Source organism: Falco rusticolus, chromosome 9 (genome assembly GCF_015220075.1).
Source record: "Falco rusticolus isolate bFalRus1 chromosome 9, bFalRus1.pri, whole genome shotgun sequence".
NCBI lineage: Eukaryota > Metazoa > Chordata > Aves > Falconiformes > Falconidae > Falco > Falco rusticolus.
Window position 1 is genome coordinate 45,047,832 of NC_051195.1, and position 25,776 is coordinate 45,073,607.

Consider the following 25,776-nt stretch of genomic DNA (forward strand, 5'->3'; position numbering starts at 1 on the left):
AGCAGAAGAGGACCTGAACAACAATCTCAGAACTTCAGAAACCTTCTAATTTTAAATATAAAAATCAAACAAACAGTGCATGTTTATGATGTAGGACTCCTATTTCAGTTGTTAATTAGGTCCGAGAAACAAAATACGAACATAGCAGAGAAATTAAAAATGGATAAATACTGCAATTTTGAAATCAAAAGTTGCTTTAATAACTTTTACTAACGACACATTCCCTGAACAACCTGATGCAGCTTTGAAGTTAGCTCTGCTAGCTCTGAGAAGGCTGGACTAGACACTTCCAGGGGGCCTCAGCCAAACCGAATCTTTCTAAGACACTAAGTTTATTCAAATTTAGTGCACGCTCCTGCAATTCTTGCTGAGCTGTTCTATTCTAACAGGCTGTGCTCCTCTCAAGGTGCAAGAAAGCAACCCATATCACAGAATTGCATTGCACAGGGCTTTTTGATCTGGATGTGACTTTTTTTAATCTTTTTTTTTTTTTTTTTCCAAACCAAGTCTAATAATTCATGTATTATTACATAAAGTTTCCAGGTAGAAGGGATCTTCCATCTTTTGAACACGTGAAACCCCTTAACTAAGATTAACAACTGATCAGAGCAACATTTTGTTTGTTTAGCACGGAGTCAATACCAATTTCTCAGCTGAACAGTTTGGTTTTGAAACTCGTTCTTACCACTCCAATTAAGTCTCCTCGGCCGTATTCACCAGTCAGGTGCTTTTTTCCATCATCCATCCGTATGACTGAGCGAAGTCGACCATTCAACACAATGTACGTGCAGTCTGACTTGTCACCCTGCCTGCAGCAAGAATAATCGATAACGAGGATTAGTGAAGCATCTTTGCTCAGCAAATGCATCTAGAGCCTTTTAAGAAGTTGATTCATCTTTCCCTCCCTGGCTTAAAGGACATAGGAAAATGTTTAACCAACAATTAAACATAATAAGCAAACAGGAAATTGAACAGGCACCTGTTAAAAGGTGATCTGGAAATACATTTAGTGTTTAAATGGACAGGCTTTGCACAACTGGTTGATGTTAGGTCTGGAAGCAGATGAGCAGATTGCAAGTGGTCTCTAGGGGAGACAACAGGCTCATCGCTGGTGACAGTGGGAGCTTGTTGTCATTGCAAGGCCACTATGGATGCATACAGAAATTCTGCAGGTCAAAGAGAAAAAAAAACCCACTCAAGTGGCTCCAGCTTTGGATTCCTTTTGGTGCACACATCTTAGTCTATCAGGAAGTTTTTGCTACATCCGGTTTGCATTTGGAATGCAGATTTCCAGCATAACCTAGCAGATGGATGAAATGCCATACTTCTGGAAGTAGAGTTAAAACTAATGCATGGAATTCCAAAAGACTTTAACAAGATATTGACAGCTATGACTACTTTGATGCACAAAGTAATCCAAAGCTTCTACTAGCATTGGTACTGCAGGTAAAGTTATAAAAGTAAAAATTACAATTATATAGCATATGTACCAAGTTAGCCCTTTATTCTCCCACCACCGCAGCAATCATAGTAATGGCTCATATGTATTCTAGTACAAATATCCATAACACTAAGTTTTCCCAAGGATAACTTTTGCTCCTTAAACGTAAAGTGCAGTGCCTATTTTCAATTTACTGTTGAATAAGCCTAACTACCTTTGAGTTTTGTTGTTATTTTAGAAAGGCTGAAAAACTCCTTGAGCAATAGACATTCACGCCCTTAATGATGCAGAAACTACCACCAAAGCATAAAACTGTCTATGCCTTAATCAATTATGTCACTTTAAAAGCTTGCCAAGACAACGTAAAAGATGAGGAATAGCGTAAGAGAATTTTAGTAACACCTGGAGACAAGAGACTGAACAACGTTGAAGGGTACCGCAGAAAGAAAATAACCTGCAAAATAGGCAAATAGATTAACCTGGTGAAATGGTTGACAAATTTAGTCCAATGAGTTTCTTATTCTATATATCACCAAGGGAGCACAGCTCCTTAACTAGGAAAACTTGAATACTCAACAGACAAAATACAATTTTATCTGCATCTCACCTGTAAACAGCTCGTCCAGCCTCAACTTCCATCCAATCCAGGGCAAAGTCAATTTGCCTTACAAATGGAGACATCCTCTTCACAACAGTGTGGGCCACACCAAGAACTACACTTGGCTGCTCCCGCATTATCCTAGAGGGGAAAAAAACCATAAAAATATGTGCTATTCAAGTACCTCCCCAAAACAGAAATAGGTACACACAGGCACAGCATCCCAATGCAGCTGTAGCCAGCGTAGCTGGGCAGTTATATAGGCACTAATGCAGAAGTTAGTACCTACCCATATACACGCTCCACTATCACCGCAACCACACTACATCAGTGAAAATTTGACACAGTATGGGGCTGGCCAGCCCTCCAACCTAGCCCAAATTAAATGTCACTCAAAATCAGCACTGTCCTAGTAGCAGCAGGACTAAGCCAGTAGGATGTTAGCTAGCCCTGCTGTATGGTCCAATTCCCTTCTTTAAGCAAGCAGTGGGATCGATGAGAGCCATGTTCTTGTTTATGAGCCACCCTTCCAACCCCCCCTTCACCCGGATCTCTTAGAACTCTGGGAAATGTTCATACTGTCCAGAAGATTATCCCTCTTCCCATTCTGTACCACTCAGTCTCTCAACACATGCATGTGCTCAGTTTCCCTTAGATTTTACATCAAGTCAGAACCCTGTTATACGTAAAGTCTGATGCTCTTAAAAATAAGAGACCTGCTCTGTACTTCAAATGTTCCCTTCTCCCTGCTGCAAAAGCCACAAAGAACTGAAACATCTAATATAGCTTCTGATCTTCACGCTGCATCTTCTGAGTGATGCTTAAAAGTTTTCAGTAATAGAGATACCATGTAATTTAAAACTTTTCTCAAACTGAAAAGCTTTGAGAACGTTCTGCCAGGGATAACTGGAAGCGAGGCCCAAGGGAAATCACTCTCACAGATACCTGGTAACTGCTCAGGAATGTCTTACTTCTCATTCTTTTTAGTCTAAAGACCACTGCATCCTGTCATTTTTTGAGCAGGCACTCAAGTTCTTCCTGAAGAGTGAACTGATCACATGCATCTCTAGGTAGCGTACCTGTTAGGACATCTTTTCTGTTCCTGCACAGCATCACACCAATTGATGGCAGATTACTAAAAAACACTTATTTCACAAGAGACAGCAAAATTCATGAAGAAGTAGGTAAGTGTACACAGACCCAGTATGTGAAGTGCAGGCAGATAGAGATGAGGGAGCTAGGCTAAAGCCCCACATAGACAGGAACAAAGAAGAGAAAATGATTAATACTTGGTAGGTATCAAAGCAGATATTCCTGCATCAATGTTCCCTTTACAATGAAGATACCAGACCGCCCTAAAAAAAATCTGCTTAGGAGACCTTGAGTATGTGAGAACTCTCACCGAGCACGAATCATGCCAGCTTGGTGTCTAACCTTGCAGCCAAAATACAGGGCGGAGAGAAAGGCATGGGAGGAGCACTGTCAGTCTTTGTTCTCTAACTGAAATACGGTTCCTTGTAGACCACTGCAACCCGGCAGAAAGCAGAAAAAGCCTGACTAGAGATCCATAATCCTACAATGTGGTAGCAAAAGCAGACTCACCAGGAGCTCTTTACTGCCTGAACATACCACAGAAACTGTACTCAAGTTTCTAAAACGTCAGATCTCTCATTCATTAGTCCTCTAGCTGCAGCAAGAGACCCAGTGCTGACAGTGACAGCGGGTCAAGTGCAGCACATGGCACTGCAGGGAGGTTTCGTGTTTATCTGCTCTCCTTACCCAATGCCTCCAATTACCACTTTGCAATAACGAAGCTTATAATTTCTTCAGCCAAAATCCCTGAAATTGAAACGGAAGAGGTTCATAGGCACATATCCCTGTTCCATATCGAGCTCATCACACTCGCACCCCTGCGCTCACGTGCGCTACTAGGTAAATTATACTGAACACCAGCTCGTACATGGAGCGCAGTTTAAAATCCAGCCATCAAAACAGGATTATGAAAAAGCAGGACAGCTTTCTTCTCCTGCCCCTCTTCTCTTGCCCTGAGGTTTCCATGTCCCTGCCAAAGATACCTACAGACTACCCTGGTTGCTATAAGCTACTATTGCACGTGAAAAGAACATTTTATCTTGTAGAAACTTCACCACACTAACGTAACGTGGAGCAAAGGAGAAAGAGCTGGAAAAGGCACCCCAGGATAAGCACTAATAAACAGACAATGCTTATCCCTCCACACATGCAAAACACCCAAGCCTATTCCCCTTCTCAGCTGAACTAAAAGTTAAATAAACCCCCCTGAAAACTCCTGAACGGTTTAGCTCATTGTTTTTACTCTACTTGCTTATTTAGCCCTCAAAGTCTCGTCCCACACAGGCTGTCTGCTGTGATCAGTAAAAGCCATTTACTCCTTCTCCTCCCTCAAGATATGTGTCTTAATGAATTCAAAATGTAAACTACTAAGAGGCTGCTTTCATTTCCATCTGGAGCTCTCTGTTATTTTACTCAGTGCTACATAGCTTCTACAAGAGTATCAGCACAGAGGGTAGAAGTCCATCCTTATGCACAAGAACAGGAAGACTGAATCCAGCCCCCCATCATCAGCCAGGTTTCTTCCCTCTTACTTGGACATTTTCATCTTCCCTCTTCTGTTTGGCACCTGCCTGACACTGGGGAAATTAAAACCCAAAGCTCTGTACTACAGAAACCTGTTTCTGAAGGGATCCTAAGGATTCTTTATTAGAAAGCTCACCAGATACAGTGGGAAAGGGCTCAACGAGCATCTGTGAAAGCCTGGGACTTATGCAGATATTCTTGCGGATGTGGATGCAATTTGATATTCAGCTTGGCTGGCGATACCAAATAAAAATCAAAGCATTCCTGCTTCTCTGCCAAGCACACATGATTAAGACTCCAAACTGTGAAATTTACTGAAGCAGAAAATGTGAGAGAGTCCCCAGTACCGCAGAACCTGAACATATTCCCTCAAGAGAGTGTGGTGACAACTTGATTACACTGCTCGTCAGGAGACACCAACAGTTGCAGCGTAGGCACTGCACACTTAGTACATCAGTGCAGCAAAATAGCAAAGCATTTAAGGTATATGCTATATAATTAGCTAGTGTCACCCCTATACTTAAACTCTACATTTGCAGATAGTTATTTAGTCATGTTAGGACCACGTAAATGGCTCCTGCCCTCAAGTTTCAGCGAAATGGATTTGATCTGTTGTCCAACACCCAACATGCAATTCTAAGCCCTGGGCTACTTCCATTACCGTGCTCTTTGCCTAATGGCAACTATTGACCGTGGTCTTTCTGCTTGGCCCTCTCATTAATTATTGAGAGAAACCACATACAATGTTACAGGGCAGCTCAAAGAAAAAAGACTAATGTAGTTGACAAGAAAGGAATTTTGGAGAATAATGGAGGTTCTTGTCAAATTTATTCTGGTCAGTAAGAAAGTTAAGAGCCCCCTCAAAAAAAACCAAACTCATTTCCTGTGAGATTCTGAGCAAAGGAGAAAACCTAACATTGCAGGACTATGAGCACTGAATTTGGCACAAAAGGTGGAAAATAAAATTTACTTCTGATTTTATTAATAAGTTTTTTTTTCTCACACAGTTCAAAGCAAAAATGAACTAACTTGGAGAAACCTCATGCTTCTCAAAGACTTTCTACCATAACACTTTTAAATACAGGAACAGGAGTTAGAAGTGATCTAAAGTGTGGATTTCAAGAGAAATTGTGAAGGTAGAATGCTGGAAGATCACAGAGCTCGTAAAATGCAGAGAACTGGCAAAAGACTTTTCAAAGGACCAAAAAAAAATTTGAAAGGTCCCCAAAATGATGAAGAGGTGATATCACTAACTCTTAAGGGGTTAATAGACAAACAAGAGACAACTCAGTTCTTGAGAGAAAAAAACTCAGGAAAATAAGCTCAAGCAAATGAGAGAGTTAATCCAGGACTGAGTATCAAATAAAAAAAAAAAAAAAAAAAAAGAGAGAAGAAAAGGTGGAATATCTGACCGCTTGGCTGAGGCGACATAATGAAAACTGAAGTCAGAAACTAGTAGGAAAACAACAGCAGAAGAAAAAAAAGAAGGAAAAAGCAAGACCTTAGAAGAAATAGATGTGATACGGGATGGAATGGCACAAGTGGGGAGCATCTATCAGAAATTAGGTCAAAGAGTTGACATCCACTGCACAGACTTGAAAAAACACAGGTAATCAACCTAGCACACTGCTGAGAACAGCGTGTTCAGTTTCACTGCATACAGCCTTTTGCCCGAGGTGAAAAAAACAAAAATCACAGAATAAGATTCTTTGGTAGAGTTGGTTAGGAATACAAACAATTAGAAGGACTTAGAAAGTAAGAAGTACACAGGAACATCCAATGTAATAGAAGCCTAGAAAACACAACCTCAAAAAGCCCTATGCGCAACACAGCACTGATGGCACGTTCAAGCAGAAGTTGAAAAAGGAGTTTAGAAAAGCAAATAGAGGTATTTGACACAAATTATGTGTGAACTAACAGTAAGTCTTAACAATAGGATCATGGAATAAATCAAGGGCATTAATCATTAATATTGGACAATGAGGCTAACCATAGTCATCATATTGGGGGGTTACTTAATTTTTAATTGGTTTTTGATCAATTAAGCATTAAGTCACAAGTCACATACTGCTTCCAAGGTCCAGAAAGGAACCTGTCTTGCACAGGGGCATTACTGTTTGACCTATTCTATTAGTGAGCATTGAGAACCTACAATCACACCACCACCAAACATCCATAACACACCCAACAGCCTGGTCTGTGTTGGGAAACAGAACTGGGGTGGTTCTCCAGCAAAAACGAATAACTAAAAGAAAGGGCCTGGCAACGAGGCACTGAACCTAGCAAAGCACAGGCTCTGGCCAGGCCTTATTTGGAATACAAAATATGTGAGTCTTGGGTTGTAAATCACAGCCCATTGGGTTAAGTGCTCTATAAACCTGGAACAAAGGAGGTATCACCATTTAATATTACCATGTTCCCTGCATGACCACTTGCTGGAGATAAAGCCATTCGATAGATGGGTCAGAGTTCATCTGGGTGCTTAAAAACCTCATGTAAACGATACAATTTCCTGCGGGATGTACTGTAGCAGTACTGCACCACACACACATCCACTATTCACATTTGTTCAAAAGGGCCATAAAAAAAAAATTTTAGTAATAATGAATAGATGTTTTCATGGCAGAACTCACTCGTAGAAATGGGACTTGGAAATAGACAAGAAGCTGCAGTCTCGATTGGCCTTGATGGTGAAAATCAGCGGTTCCCCCGTCAGGACAGCAAGCTGGCCTACGAGTTCTCCTGGATGGGTAATGAACAGGCAGGTGTCCTCCTCCGAGTCTATTTTTCGTTGGTACACATGAAGCATCCCCGAGACCACAAAGCAAACATTAACATCCTGGAGAAAATGGGAAAAGAGCTCCATAAAATCCCCGAAGATTTTAAAAGCAATTATCACAGTGACAGTACTAGCATGACCGATCTGTTTTCCAGAAAGCGCCCTATAGTTTTTGAACAATTAGGTGATAAAATAAGACACAACAGTGAATTATTAAAAGCAGGTTATGAATATTTAAAACTAAGCAGCCACAATATTGAAAAACGTGTTTCTCTTTGTGTGGTTATGAAAAACGAAGGCTGCATCTGTAAGATCTCAAGAAATAACAACTGAATTGCGAATGGAGATAATGGGGTAATCACAGCAGCATGACAAGGGACATCGCAGTTCAGCAGAGCAGAATACAGCAGCACTGTAATTGGAGCTGCCCCTCATCTGTGTTGCAGAAACTTGTTTATTTACACAGTATTATTATAAATTAATCTTGTCATATCCTAAATACAATTTGCTACAAACAAATAACACTGGATTTGTACTGGGGGGGCAGGGAGGGGAAATGCTTTACTGCAACTGAGTGACATCACCGAAAGTCCACAGTGCAGGACAAGAAAAAAGGCCACCTGGTCTCCATACCTCCTCAGGGAGGGTGGAGGTATGATACTCCGTACTTTCATATGAAAGTAATAAGAGCTGAAAACAGACGGGTACCGGATTTCCACTCTGGCTCTGGCTACACTGCTGCTCCACATGTGCAGAAAGGCTGAGAGCTGGCATTGTTCCATCTCAAGAAGACTTGGGAGGGGGTCAGGTGGGGATTTTCTATTTATCATCAACGTGATTAATTACCTTATGGTGGGGGGCAAAGTCCGAGTCAGACTTACATTCTCTGTACTCTCGGATGATGCTCACTCACCTGATCTCCTTGCCTCGACAGCACAGTCCCTGCAGTGACCTGATGCAATGTCACTTTGCCATTCAACAACGAAGGATCCTGGAGAAGAAAGGGGAAGGGGTATGATTTGCTTGTCTGTGCACACATAAAGATCCAAGGATGTGAGGAAACATCCAAATAAAGCAAGTAAGAATGGTATTTACTAAAGATGGTGGTCTAAGTACTTGAATCTCTTTAAAATATGGTGCATGATTTTTATAATTACCCAACAGACATTTCTTCCAGAAGAAAAAAAAAAGGTTTAATTCATTTCAATTAATCAAAAGGATATTCTTCAGGATTTTATATTTGTCAGTTTTCCCCCCTGACTTTTAAGGGTCTATAACAAAGAGACCTGTATCAGCAGGCACAAAAATCATGAAATATGAAGTTATTTTCAAAGGAAGGTGAAACTAGAGGAGACTGTCTACATCATGGAGGAACTAGACAAGATGATTTAACACTTGCTTTATCACAGCCCTTCCCTGTTCACACAGCTCAGCTATGCTGCGCATGCATAGCAGATTTTCATACATACTGTAGACCAAAAGCTTCCCTAAAGGAATGAATTCTTGTGTTCATCACACGTGGACTACACAGGAGAGTGGGAATTGTCCTCCTGACTGATGGGGACGTGGGAGGGAGGGGTCTTTCCCACAGCCTGCCCTCGCTTCAGACTGAGCCCCAAACCCTCGCACTGGCGAGGCGCTGATCTGGTAAAGTGCACCAGCTGATCAGAAGATTCCTTTCCAGCTCCAAAGCTGGTCACAGAGCATAATCCTGAGTACGTAACACAGACAGCCAACAGGCATGGAGAGAATTTTCTTTCCATCTCAAAGAACTGCCCACACAATTTGGTGTCCCATGTGCAGTCAGTAACAAACCCTAACGCTTCAGGCCACCACTGCTTCGGTGAAACTTTCACCCAACCCAGCGAACCTTCAGAAGCTCAGCATTTTACCGTCATCGCCTGAATGGGTAGGGGCAAAAACCTAGGCTCAACTACGCGATTCTCGCGCTATGCCAGTGACGTATGTGACAGTGCAGTCCTCACGTCTTGCAGCTTAACCTCTGCAAGGCAAAGCCAGATGCTGCTGTGTCCAGTACTTTGCCACTGAGGTAGAGCCATGAACAGCAAGAGTAAAAGCATGAGGCAAAGCATGCGCAGTAAGATACAACTCAGCGCAAGCAGCACAGCAGAATTTGCCCATAGTAATCAACCTTACGGCAGCAGGAAAACAATATAGCAGAGATGTAAACATTTTACCATTGACATTGTTATGCCAGGTTTTTATCTTTTCGGTTTTGGTTGAAAAAAAAAAAATAGAGCAAGTGAAATAATCAGAATTATTCTTCACACCTACAGTTGATAAAAAGAACAGATTTTCATCAAAAAATAGCTTTATTGAAACCAATCTGTTCCACGGGAACATATCCAATGCAAAGAACCTGACAAGCACCTGTCAAAATATTTCAGTTCAGCAGTATCAACTTAACTAATTTCTAAGATGTTTCTTCTATCTTTATATGTTTATGGTTCTATAGTATTATTACCTATTCCTAAAGACAAAGCTTTAGCTGTGAAAGTGTCTCACAGTAAGGGAATACAAGCTCCCTAATGAGCTCTACTTACCAACGGCTTTTTTCTGGCTGTATTAGCTCTAACAAAGATTTTATTCCTGTCTAAGGTTACTGAAGTATTGGAATAGATTGCACACAAAGCTGTGAAGTCCTCATCATTGGAGATCTTTAAGAACAGCTTAGTCAAAAACCTGCCAGAAATGACTTGGCAATATTTGATTTTGCCTTGGGCATGAAAAGAGACTGAATGACCTCCAAGCAGACCTTGAAATCCTACTTTTCTGTGCTGTTACTACCCTGATTAAGCAATAAAGGAGCTGACAAACAAGATCACAGAAAAGATCCACCCTGCCTACTATCTTCTCTCTTGAATAGGCAAGCAAACCCAAAGTCAACATTGCATAGTTACAGGGTTTGTGCTAAATAACTCTGCACTGATCCCCTCCAGCTTCCAGGAAAAGAAGTTGCTAGCACAACAAAATCTATTTCATCGTAAGTTTCTTTCTTTGTGTTACTATAATAGTTAATCTATTATCTAAATTATATATATTACATACCACAAGTAGATAAATAAATTATCTAAAAATAGAAGTTTATGATGCAGAAGTGAAAGCACAAGCCACTTATAAACAATAAACAAAAGCAGTAATTAACTGGAACAGACAATTTTTTTTGTCAAAGGAAATTCCCTTTTAACTCACAAAGATAAGCCCTGCAACACTGTTTAACTCTTATATAACTGCACATAAAGCTGACAACACGTAAAAGTTGTATGAGGTTGAAAACCATTCATGACAGAGATCCAAGGAATGCAAGTTAATTAAAACAAACAAGAAAAGAATCTTAACTCTGAAGTCAGATACCTAAAGGTCATTTGAAATAATACTGCCCCTCTCCTATGGTAAATTATCCCCCCGTCTCTCTCTTACAGCATCATGGAAAAAAACCCAAACACTAAACAAAAAACCCCACCATCTGTCATCAAAACATCTTAATTTTATTCACACTGATTGGCTGCTCTGAAAAACGACAACTTAAAATCCCTTCAGCCAGCTAAGAAATGAAAGATCTGAGCTAATTTTTTAAGAGAAGAGCTTACAGAATTCATTTTCTTCCCTTATGTAAGTACTAGTGAACACATATTTTTAAACACAGTAAGATTTTTCTTCCATTGCCTGAAGAAGAATTAACATTTGCTATCCTGTATAGAAAAAACTAACATTGGCTTTTAAATGAGATTTCTATAATTTGGCTACATTCCATCAGATTCTTATTTGCTTGTGAAAAAAACGAGTTGCTGTAATACTGAATTTTGAAAAGGCTACCTTATTTCATTATTATTTACATCTTCATGTTAAAAACACTGCCTGTTAGATGCTGCATCTAAAGGACACTATTCCAATTAACTTCAACACTAATCTGTTTACTTCTTAAATCATTGAGAAATTTATTCTAGATTAAAAAAAAAAAAAAGTGCTGTAATCAGTAGCTTCAGCAACCATGGAATTCTTGTTTGTGATTCAATAGGTCTAAAAGAAGGAAGACATCAGTTGTATATTGGATACAGACTTTTGTTACACACTGCATCTGAGGCCAGTCCTACCAAGAACAGATGAAAGCACTGAGTCCTACTTGACTCCATCTGTAACAAGAATTCATTCTAAAATCATCTGCAGCCTTCCATGAGGATATAAATGCCTGAAAAAACTGAAAATTAACATAACGAGAGAGTTAAATCTCCTGCAAACTAACAGACAGTGCTGTACCCCTTCATCAAATTGGCAACAACGTAGAGCACGTCTCTCAAGCCCCACTACAGCTAGCTTAAAGATCAGGACATAGATTTTGAAGTTGCAAGGGGAGTAATTTGGAAATCGACAGGAAGCGTTAAAATCTGAAAGTAAATTTTAAGTTCTAGCAAGTGTCATTTAGCTGAGAGCTCTTCAGGCAGAGGCGGCTGCAGCAGCTGCACCCAGGTCTCTGGCAGCACCAACAGACGGGAGTTACTGAAATACAGGCTGTAATAAAACTAGGATATCTGCGACTGATTTAGACAGAAGTACAGTTTTCCCAAATTGTCTGATGAGGAGAAACATTTCCATTCCTTCTTACAACATGAAGGTGATAAGCAGGGGCTGAGCTCAAGAATGACAACCGCAAGGGCACCGGGCATTGCCTTGCAATGGGCATGGCACCGCCGCTCAGCCGCAAAACGCGCTCGGAGCCCTTGGCCAGATACAGAGATTCAATTCCCAAAGCCAAAGGAGGCACTCTCATGCTGTGCCGACAGGAGTAATAGATTCAGCAATCACCTGCACGCCTTTATATAACTTCTTCACACAGCATGCGAGAGCATGAAATTACAAGGCGACAGAAATTGCACGTTTACTTCTCACATGGATAAATTTGTACACAGTGAGAAAAAGATTCATGCAGAGCATTTCAGTATGGGCTTTTCAAATGGCAGAATAATTCAGATTTATTTCAGTCCTGCTAATAACTTCAACAACTTAAGAATAAAACATTCAGCTAGTCTACAGTATACTAGAGAGACAGTTTACTTTTTAGTGCCTGGCAGAATGAGATGAAAAGCAAAAAGAAAACTCGTTTCTTCCTGCCACAACTTACATCAAGTTTCATCAAGGTTGAAAGGTCCTTCTTTGCTGCTTCGACAACTGCATCATTATGTTTGCTATTACAGGAATCTTGTGCAGCACTATAATGGAAAACCGCTGAAGGAGTCTCTGTCACCGTCACAGTCTTCTTCAGTATCGACTGCAAAGAACAGACACACAACAAGTATCAGTTTAGAAGTTGTAGTTGGCACGTACCAGCAAAAACTCGCTGTATCATCTGTGTTCTCTATCCACCATAGCTGGTGGCCTGCAAAATAAAAAGCTAGGTTTCCCAGAAAGCAACAACTTACTAACATCGTTATCCTTGCATTTTTCTGCAAAAGCTCGACACTCAAGTCAAAGTTACTCATCACAGCGTGTGAAAGGGAAGAATAAGAGACTTTTCAGAAACTGGGCAGCTGCCAGCTTCACAGAACTAAAACTTTATCAACACTGTATGCAAAGATGGAGGAAAAGATAACATGCCCATCAAGGTCACACTCTGTCACAGTTTCTCTTCAGATTTTGGTTTGCAGGTTTATAATTCAAGAGCATTTTTTTTTGTTCTTGACTTCCAGGCCAGTATCCATAAAAGGCAGACCACAAAAAGAAAAACACGTTTACAAATCTGACTGAAAACCTACAGAATGTTCAGAGACTGATACACATTTTTAATTCCTTGCTGCAAAGTAGTTCTCACAGATAAAGCATGGTCTGACAAATACATCTTTTCAAATAATCCTTTTCATGAGTCAAAAGGAAGGCGATACCTAAAATTAGGAAGTTGCAGCAGTGCCTTCCCATTACTTGCCGTGGGAATCTCCACAGGGTTTCAAAATCTGCACTAAAGAAAACCTAAACAGTCATCAAAATCTACTGAGACAACTGCAAGTTAGAACACACCAACACAAGAAGACCAAAGATCACAACTTGTAAAGAGTTGCAAGGGCAGCGTTTTGAAGTAAGGGAGAAAACATTTAAATGAATACCGCCGTAAGGAAGTGCAACGTGAGAAACACATGGGACTCTCCAAAGGAGACTACCTACCTTGCCCACAACAGGACTGCTGGCCATGTCCTCCGAGCCAAAGTGCACTCTGGCTCTTTCATACGCCATGTCCATGTCTGACTTGGCACCGCTGGAATTATCTACAAGCAATATAAACATTTTTTTTAAGCACCTTCTTTATTACAGTTTCTCATAAGTAGCAGATAGTACACAAAGTCAAGCAAGTTGTTGTCTGATTGCGGTTTTTTCCGTTTCTGAAGCTAAGAATAAAACAGCAAGTGGCATCCTCACATTCTTATTTATTTTCTAGTTCCTTTTGACCTGGAAGACTTGATGGGAATTTTAAATCTTCTCATCTGAGCTCATGTATACACTACATTCCAAAATTCCCACATCCACTCTCGTAACGTAATTATTTTGGGGTAGACAAGACAAAGTCATTTGGATTTCCCCATCATCAGTAAGAGGCAAATCCAGCAAACAGATTGTCCTCATTTTTTTCAGAAAATTACTCTTATTAAGCTTTTCCCCATCAAACCAAATAACTTTTTGTACCCAGTATATTGCGAGAACTTTCATAGGGGGAACATTATGATAAGCAACTTCTAAAAGTCTCTCCATAGAAAGCATTCCCCTCCAATGCCTAACAATTTCAGATCTGTTCTAACACTTGTCCAAATTTCAGTGCATCTCACGTGCTGACAGATACCTAAGGAATTGCCTTACAGGTCTCAATTAATGAATCTGAAGTCACTAAGAACTTCTATTTCTTACTTCCCAATTTTAATACATCTTAATTATATTAGCTCTTTGGCTGTCCCATCCACCTTCCAGGAACTTCTCCAAGATAATAACGCCAACATAACCAGGAAACACTTCCTATTTAATTACCTTGAATAAGAGTCTGATGGCATACCAGCCTGATGATTTACAGATGAGTTTAAGAATCATGTAGAGATTACAACTTCCTCTAACAAATAAACCTGTAATAATTTACATCATAATTCCATGTCTAATATCTCAACTATATATTCAGAAAAGTTTGTTTTCTCCCTTCTGTTACTACATTGTTCATATACTTCTGCATTTTTAAATACAAATTCATGCTCAAAAACAGGATGGGCCCTTCAGAAAAGCAATGGTCTTTCCTAACTGTTGAATTTTGTTACCTAATAAACTCCGAAAGGGCTCAAATTTTTAATTCTGAATTCCTCCCTGGTTCCCCCTGACCCCCACCCCCCACCTCACCTTGAGTTTGCCCGGGATTGCCCTGATCTTGGAAAGTTGGGTCTTGAAAACATGGAGCTGCCCTCTGTATACACTCTTGTGACATATGATAGTGTGGAAATACTATCCTTCCAGAAAAAGTTGTATTTTTAAGATTAAATTTATAAAACAACCGTTTTATTTCTGAAGGAGCTGCTCGACTCCTGTCTCCACCCCAGCTAGGACAAGGAGAGAACGCTACTGTCCCAAAGATTCAGATCTACCTCTGAGTACTCTTTTCCATGTTATCTACAAATACGAACAAATCTTGGCGTGTAGTAAATCCCCATCTGCCACTGGAGTCATAACATCATTTTATGATTAGCCTCCAAACCAGAAACCCAACAAGCTGACCCAAAGACTGTCATCAGCAAAACCTGCAAACCATGAGACCAAACAAACAAAAACCCCACAAACCAAGCCAAAAAGCTGTTGATGCTACTAACTGAATTTCATACACATGGCAACATTAAAGACCCTAAATTAGTTATAAATACAAAAAGCTGGGATAGTAGAAATAGCAGCATGGAAATCCATATGGGCTGATTTGACTAGCTGTCAATTATACTGCCCCACAAACCATAGTGTCAGCGTAATTACTAAGCCCCAATACACCAAGGGCATTTTAAATCTAAACACACACTTCTCAGGTTAAACCTAAATAATCTGATAATGGGTATGTAGGCATGAAAAGCATCCTCTACATAGCTCTGCATATTAAAAAAAAAAAAAAAAAAATCAGAGAGAGGAAAAAGAGGAGGCATTCTAAGAATGAAAGCTTATGTCTACTAGACTTCTATTCCAAGTAGAAGTCTTCATCTCAGTCGTAGATATAAGCTTCCCACACAGTGATTAATTAAGCTGTCTTGTTGCTCAAATGGGAGTTAGAAAGGATACAGCAGAACAAGCTTTAACTAGAACCGTTGAGTCAAAAGAACAGAAGACAGTGGGGAAACTCAAGAGTGGAATGCAATCCTGTTTGATGAACACATGCTCGTTGGTATCCCACACACTGCTGGTATGGAAGTCACTGCAAAAACAATGGCAACTGACACAGTCCCTGGCAGCAGTTCAGCTACCTCCTTCCAAGCGCTCGCTCGCCACGCGACCTGCTTTTCCTGGTGCGGCTGGTTCTGCGCTCCTGCACGTACGCCGGAGGGTCACGGCTTCACTTTTGAAGAAGGAAAAGCACCTTCTCTTAACTCTTGATTAAAAAACCCCAGCAAACCAACCGATACAAGATAACTGCTGTTCAACCCATTAAGTTGGGAACACTTACTTCCAGGAACAACAAAACTGCTGAAGTTATCACAGACAAAAGATCCCACTGTTTTCTTTCAATCATCTAACTCTTCTGTCCACCAGCCCAGATAGTCCACATGACTTCATTACATCCTTCTCCACATAAAGGGCTAGCTTATTTAAAAAGTAGACTAGCCTAAGTTGGCAGGATGGTATTTCCTCATCTACACAACTGCAATGTTTCAAGTTAGACAGCTATACAAAAAACAGAAGAACAAATTACACCCCAAACCCAGGGGCAACTGAAGCAAAAATGTTTTCCCCAAAGTCACTTTGAGCAGTTTTTGTTAATTCTAATGAGCCAAGCAAATCAAAGAGATGCTGAGATAATAGCAGCTGTATCACTCTATTAACACAGTTTTCTTTTCTCTGAATCAATATTTCCCACGGAGCCTTAACACACAGTAAGGTAGTGGAATAGAATCTGAAGCAAGATCTTCATCTCCTCATTACAGACATCAAGATACTTTCCATGCAAGCTAAACAGTGACTGTAACCTCAGTGCAGTGAGCATCAATCAGCTCTGTTAACTGAGGTAAATCATAATTACCCAATTAGATACACTCCTTCTGTCAGTAAAAATTAATTTTCTCTCTCTCCTAAGCTCTGTGTACCCTGACATAACTCTCACGACACATAAAAGGAGAAAGGAAGGACAAATGGACAACACATCCACTGCTAAGTATGCAGGGATCCTTCTACATAAAAGCTTCTAAGAACACGCGTGGACTCTACCTTAAAAATGTTACAGGGCTGCATAGGCAGATCTCCCTGAACTACTTTATCTACCTGGGTGAAAAATGGCTATGTTCAGAGATTTCACCACCGAATCACATTTGCTGGTACATTTTATAATGTGTAGTGCAAAAGAATCTAACATGTATGAAAATAAGCCAAGTCTTGCATGGGTCAGTTCAATATTTTCCCTTAATTTGTTTCCCTGCTTCAGAAAGATGATCTACGTACAACTAGTCAAAATCCTACTTCTCCGTCACATCCACCCCTCTGCACAGTTACATGGAAGTCATAAAAAAAAAAAAGTAACTGAGACATTGTACATTTGCACAGTGGAAATTGAAAATAAAGCGAATCAGCTCTCCATTGTTAAAAATGAAGTAACTACCTGTTCTTTTCTACATACCACCAGCTTAACTTGATAGCAACAAGTGTTAGAAACCTTAAGTTGGGGAAAGACCTCAACGCCAAGGTCTCCCCCCTTGCCTCCCTCCATACACTCTAATCCCTCATAGTATGTTTTTACCTCCTAAGCCATTTAAAGTCAACAATAATAAATAATATGTGTATCTTCTAACGTATCCAGGGTACCTTTATTCCACTGATTAAACTCCATATGACTTCTCTGTTAGCAGTATCTTCATAATGGCTACCGCATCTAAGCATGACCTTACAACTACCTCAAGCTCATTAGTTTGGTACACAGTTAACGAAAGGCAGATGCCAGCCTTCTGTGATTCACTCATTTTCTATACCTTAAGCATAAAGCCAACCTAAACAACTGGCCCAGAGGAAGATGCCTACAGTGGAGATGACTGAAGTCGCAGTATTCATTTCAGTGAACATCAAAACAGCTCAGCTTCATAAATGCCTCATCAGAGCATTCAGTGATAAATCACCTTTATTACCCACTCAAAAAACATTCTTCTAAAAGCAACAAAGCCATGTAACGTGCTCTCTGGGACAATCAGCCAAGCAAGAATCGTGTGTCACCTTTTGCATGAAAGATGACAGCATATCATCATAACTCACTTTGTTTCAGTTCTATCAATTAATAAAGCTCTTCATCTGCAGGTTTCTAGTTAGCCAAATTACTGTATGATCCTCGCTGCTAATAAAGACAGTAAGTGAATGCTCTCTTAGATAATACTCCATTTGTTACTTCAGAAAATAAACTTCTGACAAACGAGTTAGGAAGCAGTACTACTGCAAGATGATTATCTAACCCAGTGCTCCAGAGAGCGTGGTCTTCCCCCCCTATGATTAGATGCATTATGTATTACCCACAATTTAACCAAGTACTACTTACTAGAAGTCTCTGCAGACCCTGCGTAGGGAGGTGAAGAGAGACTTCTTCTGAAAACATGTTCAGAGTTTTCTGTACCAGAGATCTTCAACGCATCTGAAATTTAGAAACAGAAGTTATATGAATAACACAAGGTACTCCCTAATAAAATTGCACTGACAGCAAGAACCTCTCACTATCCAGTTACTGAAGGCTGTGTAAAAGGCTTTGAAACACCAATGTTAAACACTCTTTAAACCTACTTCCTACTTCTAATTATTTTTTTTTTTTAGGTTCAAAGATAAATAGCAAGTCAATTTATTTTTCTGGGTTTAGCTTTCATACTGACACTTCAACCTGAAAGCCTACACATATCCAGCAATTCTTCTGCTGGTATCTAGAGTGCAAAATTTTTTACAGCTTCTCCTATGGAGAACATTAGGAGCCACTTTCTTTTGCCCTCTCCCTCACCCCTTGACATCATTAACGACACAGTAATAATTTCCTATTACAGCTAAGGACTACCCAAAGACTTCAAAGCTGAAACTGATTTAAGACAATCCTAACTGCTCTAATGAAATAAAAATCCTCCGATCGATAGCACAACAATTAAAGAGCATCACAAGGGACAGTTACCACACATCTCCAGAAATACTACCTATTTCCACTGCTTCCCCAGCTTTTTCAAACTTCTCTCCACGATCTTCCTCTGACACATTAGACACTTGTCTTTTTACTGCTTTGCTCGAACTTCCTCCAGATGTTACACTTGTCACAGAGATGAGCGGGATGGCTTGGCTCTGCTGCAAGAGGCAAGGTGAACAGGCAAACATCACCCACACACGTTAAACAGGACTGGACCACGTATTGAACCTGGCATAGTTCTCCCAGTTGCAGTGATCTATCGAAGATTATCAAGGGTGGCCTCACAATGATATCTGCCAGCCCCCCCAGCACTCCTAGGTACATCCAGTCATGGCCCATGGACTTATGTACGTCCAGTTTGCTTAAGTATTCCCTGACCTGATCCTCCTCCATCAAGGCTACATCTGGCTTTGAACCGTTACAGGTAGAAGTGTCTCAGTATCATTAACAAATGTCAGGACTGCTGAAACACACTGACGTACGCGCACAGCCACCCATTTGAAGTTACGCACTTCTTCAAACTGTTGAAATTTAAGCTTCCCCTGCCCCCAACTCCCCAGGCATCAGCGTAGGCTAGATTTATGGGCTACAGATTTTCTAACAAGTACTTACTTCTCATGTACTGTCATTATTAAATCAATAAGTAACACTTGCTTTACAATCTTCTGAAAGAAGGAAAACCTCTCTGTGCCAAGTCACGGAGGGGCTGCATAGGAAGAGCCGATAAAATGTACCCCAAACTTACACAGTTGAAGAGCTCAGTAGTCAGACCCAGGTAGTTATGCAAAGCAAGGAACGTCACTCTCTGCAGCCTTACCATGATGATCTAGAAATGGGAAATCAAGAAGCAGTAGGAATGAGTTTTGCATTCTCCCACGCTTGTTCTTGCATTTAGTAATCTAGTACAGTTACATACCAGAGTACCTGAAGGCACTTCATAAAATACCTAAGCTGAAATTCCTTTTTAGCTGTTGATAAACTGAGGCAAAGATACATTCAAGTGATTTACCAAAAACTTCAAAATTGTTTCATGGCACAAGTTTGTTTCTGTATACAGTAATAATAAACATGCCTTGCAATAAAAGCGTTTGCTTCCATTTTCGCTCCTTCATTAAAAAAATTTATTCCAGCATGCCCCATACAGAGCCTGTGCTACTGCTCTACAAGCACTCTAAACTAGCCTAAGGCACCACTGACACCTGACCTTCCTCTGCCCTGGCAGCTTATTCCCACTCTTAATCCATCCTCTCTTTTGTATCAGCTCTCACAGAGCAAATTAAATTGGTATAATTATCTGTTCTCCTCAACCATCAGTATTAGAAGGTTCATGTGTCACACATAAATCATCCAGATACCAGAACAATTTGCAAGGACAAAAAGATTTCGAAGTGATAGTAAAACAGAAGGACAGACCAGAATGACTCATCAGGTCACGTGCACTTAATTGCCTATTATACCTGTGGGACAACGCACCACCTGGCAAACTCTCCAAACTGAAATCCTGAACACGGCAGTCCCTGCACTAGCTCCCACTTACAGGATGCACAACATACTCCCAGTGCTCACCTGAGAGCTAAGCTCCTGCAAAGCAAGGGAAGGTGAACTTACAACTAATGCAAAGCACACACAGCTCTTTCCTCAGATGCCAACAATCACTTCTCAAGGGGAAATTCATGTCAGTCTGAATTTTGTGAATTTTACAAAGCATCACCCCTTAGCAAATGGCTTCTGAGGGTACACCAGTCCTTTTTCAGAAAATGAGAGTCTTTTCCACACTCTAAGCCATTCTGAAGCCTTGCTGGTACGTAACCATGATGCAGAGCCCATGCCAGCCCGTTCTATTCCACCGGGGCCAACAAGCTTACAGTGCAGGTCAGGCTGATTCGAGAGCCTGTCACATACAGAACCTGATTCAGTGTGCATATATATTTTTATATACACAAATTATTTATTTCTGTATGTGATTAAGGCTGAGATCATTAAGTCTAGGGCTCTAAGAGCAAGAGGAATAGCAGAACTAGACCAAATCTTGAAAAGAAGCTATACTGAACAGTTCCACACCTGCAAAAGGATGATTAGCTTGCTGAACTTCGAAACATCTTCCCTGTAACTTTGAAATGAGAGTGATTCCCCACCCATCCACCCAATTCCACTTAACAAAGCAGCCTACCTGTACCACTCTAACAAGAGTTTCAGGGTATTTCTGGAAGACATCTTGAAAGGCACTTGCTGGAAGTCGCAATATAGAGGACGGAACGGCTGCTCGGGCTGAGACTGTTTTATAAGGAGCAGGATGACCCTAATAAAGTTTCAGAGACACAAGGTTAATCCACCAATTATCTGACCAATTCTTCCCAATCACTTCCCAATTCTACTTTGATATCGTATATGCTTGACACGACATCATCTAACCCAAAAGCCGTGAACTTATGCTCCATGACCTACAGGGAGTGGAATAAGGGCAGCAGGGTCAGGTGAATTCACACCAGCAATTTCACTACCATTAAACAGAAACACAGGTAGAGAAATAAAAGCTACAAGAAGGTGCATCACGTTAAGGCAAACTGGACGGTCTGTCAACTCTGTTAGTTTTATTACAGATGAAGCCAGGCTTCAGAAGTATTTCAAATTCCAGCTATTCAAGACTGCAGAGAAAAGAGGTTTTGTTGGTTTTATTATCTGATGTCCAAGCTATTTACTGCAATAACACACACAGACTCACACAATCAGCGAAAGAATAACAAAGTTGTATAGCAATTACATACTTAATGGAATTACACAAAAACCAGGCAGACATGTTGTGTTATATGTATCTTCATATATACGTATTAAATATTCCAAATGACAAAGCCAAACAGCTGCTCTTTACTTGACATGAACTGGTTATAGACTGTCCTGAGTTCCTCAAAGAAGAGATGGGGAATTAACAAACCAATGAAAGATAAAACTGTAAGCGTGTAGAATACAAAGATTTTTGACACTGAAAGGCAAGCTTCTGGTTTAGGATTTTCCCCTTGAATCAGAACAGATTTTAACAGAAATCTACTGCTAAAAACTTGGATTAAAAAAACTCCAAAAACCCCTTCTACCTTGTTAATAAATGCTGAAAAGAATGTAAGTTATTAATTCATTTACTAACAGATAAAATATTGATTTGTCCAGCACTTCTAAGATAAAAGGAGTCATTTTGTGGTACAGAGCAGGAGCTAATGAATAAATGGTGTTTCTACTTTTAACAGTCACAGCTTCTGAAGCTTTCATTCCTCCTGAGCAGCAGAAGGCAAATTTTTCCAAACACTAAACATCCAGATGCTAAATGCTGATTACAAGTCAAAAAACTCACAAGTCTTCCAGAGCATCAGACAATTAAACAATCGCTGCAGAAGAATTTCTGCCTAAAGAACACAGTAAAAACAAACAATACATTCTGTAGAACTGTAACTGCTCTGGAAAATAAAGCTACAGCTCTGTCTGCCTGCTGGTCTGGAAGTCACGATGAAACAGATTCTAAAATTAAATTAAATTAATTGGAACCAATTTCTTAATTACACCAACTTCAGCTGACCTTCTTATAAAATCTAGGGATGATATTAATAGCTTTGATTTTCAAGTTCCTGAGGGATTTTAAATTTTAAACATTTCTTTGACCTACAGTGCAAAGCTACCAGGCATCCTCAGTTTTCCTGAGTTTCTTTTAATTAAGTAATTAACAAACACCACTTCTGTGCTTTTGCTGTACCCACAAATAAATGCAACATGCCTCCTTTACAGGCCAGTTTAAAGCCTGGCTTCAGACAAGAATTCATTTGGAATTTTCCTTGGATTCAAATGTAAAAGAAGATGCATATAGTCTGCTTTTAAGCACATACATTGCTATATTTGCTTTCAATTGTATTTCCTACCAACCTCTACACCAAGTACACAGTGACAAATAAAGGAAATTATTAAATCTTTAGACACTGGACAAAGGATAAGCAATAAGCTTAATAGCGTTCCATAGCAGATACTCAAAAAGGCAAAATAAGTACTGTATATCACATTTATATGTTCAATACCCAGTAAAGCGTTAGGGTTTTTTTCTGAACAGTGCCTGTTTGAGGATAGACAGGCCACTGCTGACAGTCTCTCAGAAAACCCATTTTAGGATAATAACGGATAGTGATGCAGCAGCCTTTTTCTCCAAAGAACAGCCCATCCCTCCAGTTTTTCAGCATATAATTTATCCTTTTCAAAATCCCTGCACAAGAGCAGCCTGCTTTTGAAAGGGCCAACCACCATGTCTAATTGGTTTGAAACATGGTAAAAGCTGTCAGGGGAACTCAAAGAGGAAATGTTCCCATAATTGTCAGTTCCCTTAAATACAATGTAATCAGCAACACATGGAGAATACCATGTTTAAATTATGCTATTTTACAATCACACACTGAGGTCACATGGAACAGCAAAGTTATAATCAGTAGTGACCTAGGGTTTTGTCAACAGAGAACTTTTTGTTCTCAACACAGGTAACTATTTACTTCTGTCTTGTTCCAAGAGCTGTGGAGTAATTCAATATTGTAGGTGACAAATGTCACAGCTAAAGCAGTAGTTGAATCCAGAATAATGAAATTCATTTGGATTTGGCCAACAAACCTGCTACAAGACACACAGGTGCCTTACACTCTCCCACCTGGAGCGGTAACTACTTTTGTACCCAAAAATTAACATACTCTCCCTATTCCTATCGTTTGGATTTTGTCTTCCTCCACGCCACACCAATGCTGCTGCAACCCAAAGCTCTTGCAGCAATCAATTGCTTCCTTATGACCTCATTTATCTTGTCCACTGCCACATCCATCTTGTCCACTGCCATTTAAACAGACCTGAGCCCTGCAGGCTCACCTTTATCCGTGTTTTTTCACTTTTTTTAATCCTCAGACTTCCATTTTTTTTCCACCCCTCAGTCACTGGCAATTGATCAATATTCCTCCCAATCTCTTCTTTTTCATTCCAACTATGCCACCTGCTCACAGTTTTCCAAACACCACCTCCACATGGAGATGGACAAAAGCAGAGTAAAACCCAAAGCGCTAACAATCAGCATCAAATGCTGTCTCCATTTGTCCCATTTAACTCTGAATGGAAGTTCACCATTCAGGAAAAAGATCTGACTGCACATACGGGTAGAGTGAGCAACAGCTTCTTGCATGGACATCAAGAACGTTCAGTTCAGAGACTTTAATATTTGAGGCAGCAGCAAATCAGAGTCAGATTAACTACAACGCTGAATTGTTCCAAAGCACCAGGAAAGGGCTGGCATCTACTTGGCTTCAAAAGCTTCCAGTTTCGAGAAAGCAGCATTTATCTGTTTTCAGAATAAGTGAAACACAGAACACGTCTCCTGTCACAGCTGATATCTTTGTATTTAGTAGATCTAAGGGGACTTTTCCATTTGAAAAACTGGAAAATTAATTGAGAAAAAGTACCTCTTGCATGAGCTTTCTTTTAGATCCAACAACAAGAGGTCACCACTTCTTGCAGCAACCTCGATTTTCTTCCACATCTCTTGGTCAAGTAGGGGACCAGCCTGACATCACGTGTTATAAAATCAGTCAAAGGAATCACAAATTCAGCTCAGACAACTGACATCCTCTCCAAATACATTCTTTCTTGACGTCAGATCCCTGTGTTTGGTGGTACAGTGAAACCTAATGAAGGTTATGGTATCTGCAGGGAAGCTGTAAGACTCACTAAGCTGGAACACCACTGAGAAGTCTCCTCTATTTTGACCAACGCGACTTTCTCTCTCCTTGCCCATTTTCATGCTAATCCTATACCTAAAGTCAACAAGGAGCACAAGGAAGAGGAAAAACAGAAACACAACCACCAGTTCACAAAGATGGGAAACAAGGGAGAAAAGAGAAAGCTGTAAAAATAAATGAGAAACAAGTTACTTTAGCAAAAAAGTTTGCAAGGTTTTTCATTATATACTCTTATGCATGCTGAGAACTCTTTTCAACACGCTACCAATAATTTTTATTTTCTGATTTACCAGTGAGAACAGGTAAAGACAAAGAAGGAAAAAAAAAAGATATAGAATGAGAACTAAAAAAACACCAACAACCAAGACCACCAACAAAAAAATCAACAAAAAACCCACAAGAAAACCATACCACAACACAAAATGAATGGCAACCACTCTTTAAAAAAACCCAAAACTACAAACCATTGTTTTAGAAGAAGGATTTCTCCTTGTTTATTCAAAAAGAATATAGGAAAAAAATATGATTAGTATTCATGTTCCTATACAATGGTCCTTCTCTTTAGAATACTGTCATTAAGAAAATACACTGATGGAAGTAAAAAGGCCAAAGCTATCTCTGACTCTGCTACGAATATGGATTTGACAGCAAGAACTAGACTTACACAGTCCAAATTATTCACGTGCCATTACTTTCCACAGAAGAAAGTGTGACGACCACGCTTAAAAACTGTTTATCACTTTTGATAGGCTTTATGGAAATTATATATGGAGATATATACTCGCATCTAAAAGTGGCAAAGCATATTTTACAGAATCATTAAAACCACACATAGAATAACTGTACTTTTTAATGAAAGGAGACAGGCAAGCACAAGAGAAACATGATACATAGTCAACTATGAACAACTTCCTGATTAGCTTATCTTCATTCTCTCAACTATCTAAATCCCTCAGGAAGCACTTGTAAGTCCTTTTGTATTACCAAAAAGGATGAATCCACCACCTTCAACTGAGATACTCCTAAATAGATGCACTGTGGCAATTTCAGCAAAACCATCATTTTAATTCCAACTGAAACAAAACCCATGCCACTGATTTGTGCAACAGATTTGACCAGCTAGCACTGAACTCATCTTGTCACCTGCCAAAGAGCACAACCTTCAGAGGGTCACCAGCAACGTTAACATATTAGGAAAAAATTAAATCCATCAACTGGTTTCACAGTATAATT

At 40.0% G+C, this 25,776-nt stretch overlaps 1 protein-coding gene across 2 annotated transcripts in view; it reads right to left on the reverse strand.

The window, feature by feature from the left end:
- The window catches only part of PNPLA7 (patatin like phospholipase domain containing 7), a 125,357-nt gene that overhangs the window by 88,620 nt on the left and 10,961 nt on the right, over positions 1 to 25,776 (reverse strand). For both annotated transcript variants that reach the window (XM_037398933.1, XM_037398934.1), the window contains exons 10-19: positions 20,973 to 21,101; positions 19,548 to 19,628; positions 18,816 to 18,960; positions 18,182 to 18,274; positions 13,609 to 13,709; positions 12,575 to 12,721; positions 8,348 to 8,425; positions 7,289 to 7,494; positions 2,049 to 2,180; positions 686 to 809 (exon numbers count right to left, since the gene is read on the reverse strand). In XM_037398933.1, the coding sequence (XP_037254830.1) occupies positions 686 to 809; positions 2,049 to 2,180; positions 7,289 to 7,494; positions 8,348 to 8,425; positions 12,575 to 12,721; positions 13,609 to 13,709; positions 18,182 to 18,274; positions 18,816 to 18,960; positions 19,548 to 19,628; positions 20,973 to 21,101 (1,236 nt within the window). The remainder of the gene's footprint in view (positions 1 to 685; positions 810 to 2,048; positions 2,181 to 7,288; positions 7,495 to 8,347; positions 8,426 to 12,574; positions 12,722 to 13,608; positions 13,710 to 18,181; positions 18,275 to 18,815; positions 18,961 to 19,547; positions 19,629 to 20,972; positions 21,102 to 25,776) is intronic.